Source organism: Staurois parvus, unplaced genomic scaffold (genome assembly GCF_062004578.1).
Source record: "Staurois parvus isolate SC_StPar_1 unplaced genomic scaffold, SC_StPar_1.0 ptg000597l, whole genome shotgun sequence".
Classification (NCBI taxonomy): Eukaryota; Metazoa; Chordata; class Amphibia; order Anura; family Ranidae; genus Staurois; species Staurois parvus.
In genome coordinates, this window is record NW_028318393.1 from 2,779,950 (window position 1) to 2,785,949 (window position 6,000).

The 6,000-nt window shown below is 43.1% G+C and overlaps 1 protein-coding gene across 1 annotated transcript in view; it reads right to left on the reverse strand.

The window, feature by feature from the left end:
• NDUFA6 (NADH:ubiquinone oxidoreductase subunit A6) overlaps positions 1-4,529 on the reverse strand; it is a 29,055-nt gene extending 24,526 nt beyond the window's left edge. The window contains exon 1 of the mRNA XM_089692648.1: positions 4,352-4,529. Coding sequence (XP_089548774.1) covers positions 4,352-4,487 — 136 coding nt within the window. The 5' untranslated portion in view covers positions 4,488-4,529. The remainder of the gene's footprint in view (positions 1-4,351) is intronic.
• Between the last annotated feature and the right edge of the window lie 1,471 nt (positions 4,530-6,000).

The following is a 6,000-nucleotide window of genomic DNA, read 5'->3' on the forward strand; positions in this document are numbered from 1 at the left end:
ATAACAATTTGCCTATATTTCTGGATTATTTTGGCATGCAGTTTTCAATGAAGGCATCTTCCGCTTATTTTTTAATTAACCCCTTCATGTCTAAGGGTAAAACAAATCCTAATGCCTAAGGACAATTTTGCAACTGTGACGTGTTAGTAAAACCGTACATCCAGGTGGATTATAATTTGTTTTTCAGGACAAATTGGGCTTTCATTTGGTGATGAATGGTAATGGATCTCTTGATTTTTTTTTGTTTTATTAGCAAATGAAAATTGACCCAAAATAGTAAACAAATTTTGTTTTAAATTCAGCTGTACATTTCTTGTTACTATCATAACCTACCACCAAAAAAAACAAAAACAAAATAAATTCTTCTGCTCCTGGCGATCGCAGCAATACCACATGTGTATGTAATTTGTACCCGCAGTACAGCCCAGAAACAACAGTGCGCATTTTGCTATTTTTTTTTCTTTTTTTTGCGGCCATGGCTGTCAATCAAAAATATTATTAAATGTTATATTATTAAATGTTATACACTGGCAGTGTTTTTTGTGGAGTGGTTTTCAAACATTGCATTGCATATCCTATGTGAATGTGTTTTCACTCATATTGTCATTTCACTTATCTGTATGTGCTTTGACACTTGTTTTTGAGTATACACTTTTAGTTAATATTTTGCATGCTGCACAGCGAGTGGCACGTGTGTTCTATATTATTTAAGGTATGACACTATGTCGAGTTTTTTTCTTTTTTGAGGTGTATGAATATCATGATTTGCGAGTATTAAGAAGGTTTTGGTGATGAAAGAAGAAGAAAAAGTTTAAGCTTTTCGTTTTACACTTTGTGGGGACTATTTTTTTTATATTTTTTTGAATTTTTTTGGATTTTTGATTTTGGACACGGTGGGACTTTGGACATAATTTTTACAATTTTCATAGTTTTGTATATATATTTTTTTATTTATAATTTTTGGTTTTATTTGATGTATTTGCTTATAGAAAAGTCACATATATATTGTTTAGCTGGCCTTCAAGGGTGAAGGTAGATTACTTTTCTGGGATATTATAGGTTTAAGTGTTGTGATATAGAAGTACATGGCTGTCAATCACCAGGTCCTGGTTGGCTATTACTCTCTGGAGCTCGGTGATTACTAAGGATCTCTGATGGGGAGGAGAGCTGTTTTGTTTACTAACAGTTTTTCTCCCTGTCAGCTCGGGCACACTGCTTTGGATGGCTGTGCACAGCCATTCAAAGCAGTGTGCTCACAGTGAAGGTCACAGACACAACCCCAGCCCCATAGTAAACCACACCCAGCACACAGTTAATCCTTTGATCACCCCGCATGTTAACCCCTTCCTGCCCAGTGCCATTAGTACAGTGTCAGTGCTTTTTTTTTTTTTTTAGCACTGACCACTGTATTGGTGTCACTGGGGACGTCAGTGACACCAAGTCAGTTCCTCCCAGTGTCAGAATGCCTGCTGCAGTCCCGCTATAAGTCACTGATCGCAACCATTACTAGTAAAAATTTAAAATTTTTTTACTGGACATGTTTAATAGCAACATGTCCAGGGGTTGGTAAATCCTCAGGAGGGCAAGTGGCTTAAAAAAAAAAAAAAATCCTTCCCAAAATATGCTGACCCTTACCTGACCAAAACATTAAGCCTGGCACTGACCTAGATCAAACCTTGATTTAGGTATTTTTCTCTTTATATTTTTAATATTTATTTTACACAGTTTTTTCTTTCTGAAAGGAGAGAGAGAGAGAGATACAATGCATCTCTCTCCTCCATTCAGAGATAGAAAACACAGTACAGGCTGCACAGTGACTGATCACTGCGATAGCCAATCAGAGGCTATTGCAGCATCAGGTGACCTGGAACTGGGAGTTCTGGGTCCCGATTGTTAGTACAAGACCCGAGGCTCATGGTGAGACCACAGTCTGTGCTGGGAGTGCGCCGTGCTCCCAGCACACAGACAGATACACAAATATGTGGCCCAATGGCATATAGCCCAGTGCAGTCGGCGTCAAGGGTTAATTTAAAAAAGGTATACACAAGCACTAAGAAATCTCCCACCAAAATTTGAGCCTGCCCCCACATACATACGCAAACGTATATGTCAATTGCGTTAGACATCGCCATGCATGCTGGAGGGAGAAAGAAAAAGCAATTTTTTTAGCAGTTATTCATGGTTCAAGTGGTTCTAAAGGCACAAGGTTTTTATAGTGGTGCACCGAAATGAAATTTCTGGTTCCCAAAACTGAAACCGAAAATTCAGAATGCATGTGGCTGAAAACCGAACTGAAATGTCTGTATGTAAGGGTGAGGAGTCTCCACAATTTTTTTTGTATTTTTTTCTATTTCGTATATTTTTTTTTTTATTTTTCTTGCCAACTTATTTTATTGCTTACATAGGGGACCAATAGTCCCCTATGTGATAGCATATGAGTGACAGGTCCTCTTTGTAGGTGGGAGGGGGTGGGGGGCAGGAGGAGCAGTGTATACAGAGAGGCTCCCTCACTGGCTGTCAATATATGTCGGTGTCGATTTTTAAATGCAATTACCGGCTTTTTTCTTTCTTCACTTTAGCTCACAGAATGAGTGGTCTTTTTCCCCGGAACTGAAAGAAACTTTGTTTTATCTCAGGAAAGAAACTAAAAGGAAACCTGGTTTCTTTTAACTTGGGAAAATAAACTAAAAGGAAACTTTGTTTCTTTTAGCTGGGGGGAAAGTGACAGCTGATTCTGTGAACTATAGTGAAAAGAAAACAAAAAAAGCCGCTAATTACATTTAAAAAACCGGCACTGACATATAGTCGCAGCCAGTCACTGTATACACTGCTCCTCTCCTGCCTGTCTCCGCCGCCCCCCACATCTGCAGTACACACAGTCCCCTATATCGGCTAAATTTTTCCTAGCGGAAGAATGCAGACAGGGCTATTTTCAGACGAAATTTCGTTAAATCCCTAGTTTTTACCTTAATGCATTCTCTGCATTAAATTGGAACTTTACTCTCCCAATCAACATGGACTATTTTGAAATCTTATGCTGTTAGCATTAGTAAATACTGTAGATAGGAAAGTATATCATATTTACTTGGATCAAACTTTTTTTTAAATCGCTTTAGTTACTTCTTGGTTTCCAGGCCTAAGGATGTCATACATCCCAGGTGTCTTCAGGAGGGGTTTACTCAGCTAAGTACACCTTCCTGCATGCATGTCTAAGCTAAGGGCAGATAGATCCCAGGAAGTAACTGCCAAATGAATTGTCTGCTCTTACGCAAGATGACCATGGCTAGAAATGCTAGGTGGTGTTTCTCGAAGTGATTTCTCACCACAATAAAGCATGGAGACATGGACGGATGGGTTTGCTTTGAATATATTTAAAGTTACTAAGTGCTTTTGGTTTGTGGTGTTCAGATATAGTGTAGTTCTGCTTTAACCCCTTGACGCCAATCACAAGCAAATATGCAGTCTCTCGGTATCTGGGCCTTGACGCCGAGCAGTCGCATAATTGCGTGCAATTAGAAAATACACGCCCTGCGCGCTCCCAGCACATATGTCCGCGACTCCCGGAAAAGGACCTGATCTACCCTTTTGATCAGGACCTTTTCCGATCGTGTGACTGCCGTGACGGCAAATCAAGGCAGTCACATGACCCTAAAACCCCAGCCCACCTTCTGAAACTCTTAAAGGGCTGGGAGGTGCAAAGAGGTTAAGGAAAGCACTTTCAGAGTGCAGCTCCCCTTTTACTTACTCAATCTTGATTTGGCAATGTGCACAGGATCAGGTTCTCTCCCTCCTCACTGGAATGAGATGCAGTAGCTGCAGCCATTGGCTCCTGCTGCTGTCAGTCACATCCAATGAGGAGGGAGTGGGGGCGAGTTCCGTCAATGGACACACAGCAGCGGCGGCGGTGGCTGGGGAGCAAACATGCATGAGGGTCCGCATAGCAAGCATCCTTTCTAACTTAGCAAACCTCGGGAAGTATATTGTGTCTTCACACTACAATGTGTTGGACTTACTGGGTGACAACTATGTGTTCCATAAACAATTGTGCAGATATCCTGTGACAGAAAAGTCACAACTTCTCCAGGAAATATAGAAGGTTCTGGAGGCTTTATAACCCAAGTCTGAAAGCCTGGTTCTGGAAAGGAACGAGGTCATCAGAATCAAACATGAAAAGTGGTGACTTCCGGCGTGCAGGCAGCTCCCCGTATCAGCGGTGCCCCCCATGTACAGGGTGAGAGGTCAGAGTGCATAGGGCGATCCTTCCACCTCCAGGAAGGGGAGAGCTCTCACAAGGTGACCGTCCAGGAAGGTCGGAGAGAACAGAGGAGCTCTCCTCTCCTGCCCGGCTCACCTGTATTGGGCACCTCTCGGTACCAGGCTCGGTACAGCTCCCGCACTCTCCGTTTGGCTTCTCCCAGGTCTCTGCTAAGAATTGGCTTTACAGCCCCGACTGTCCTCGTAACAGCGGTTTTCCCAGCAGCCGCCATCGTGCCGAACAGCGCATGTGCTGCGTCACCTGACCAGCCAATCACAATCTGTTATCCATTCACACATGCCCGTTCCCGAGCGCGTCTCCGCCACCCCTTACTGCGCATGAACCTCCGGTCTCTCAGTAAGGGGGTATAGCGGAGGCTTTGTATGTTTACACAGAGGAGTCAGTGTTAACCACGTGCCCTCCAGAGGATTTACCCCCCCCCCCTTCCTGACTATGCCATTTTTTGCGTTAAGGCGCTGGATTACTTTAACTGACAATTGCGCAGTCATGCAGCACTGCACTTATGGGATTTATGTCCTTTTTTCCCCCACGAATTGAGCTTTCTTTCGATGGTATTTGAATGCCTGCACATTTTTAATTTTTTTGTGCTATAAAAAAATAAGACTGACAGTTTTAAGAAAAAAACAATATTTTGGAATTTTTGCTATTAAACATGTCCAGTAAAAAAACTTAAAAAATCGAATTTCGTCATAAATGTACACTAAAATGTATTCTGCTGCATATCTTTGCAATTAATTGGTTTATGTGAAAGTTATAGCATTTACAAATGGCGGTATATACACTGTAATTTTTTTTTATCTTTACTAATAATGGCGGCGATCAGCGACTTAAAGTGGGACTGATGCGGGCATTCTGACACTGGGGGGGAACTGACTTGGTGTCACTGACACCCCCAGTGACACCAATACAGTGGTCAGTGCTAAAAAAAAAACACTGACACTGTACTAATGGCACTGGGCAGGAAGGGGTTAACATGAGGGGTGATCAAAGGGTTAACTGTGTGCTGGGAGTGTTTTACTTGGGGGCGATGTCAGTGTGCTTCACTGTAATCACACTGCTGTGCACAGCCATCCAGAGCAGTGTGCCCAAGCTGACAGGGAGAACTGTTAGTAAATCTGGAGATCTTCGGAAATCACCGGGCTCCGGCAAGTAATTACAGGGCGGGACCTGGTGGCAAGGGTAGGGCTCGCGCACAGCTTGCGCGCACCTCTACCCGGAGATGCAAAATCACGTATATATATATGTGATTTTGTGCACCCGTACCACCCTGTAGCAATATTTCTGCTATAGGGCAGGCGGGAAGCGGTTAAATGCAACCCTGTGTCTACAATGTACCTGTACACCATACACAGTATATGATAACAATACAGGGCTGTATAGAGAACAGATCTTCTCTTTCATATTCACTGGGACATTAGATGCAGAGAGTTTGTGGTCTTAGCCTAGATTCACACCTCTGTGTGTTCATTTGAATGCTGCCGCGCCTTGCAAAAAAAGGTCCCTGCACCTTCCCAAATATTGCAGTCCACACTGGGAACCGCACTACAGTACAGTGCAGTTCCCAGTATGGGCGGCGTGCTATTAAGATTAATGGCACCTGCCCGCGGGTCCCCCATTTTACGTGCGGGTGGTTGCAGCATGCGGGATGAAATGCGGGTCCCACAGCGGCTTCCACCCACACTAGTGTGAACCGAGCCTTACCCTAGGTTCACACCTAAGCATTT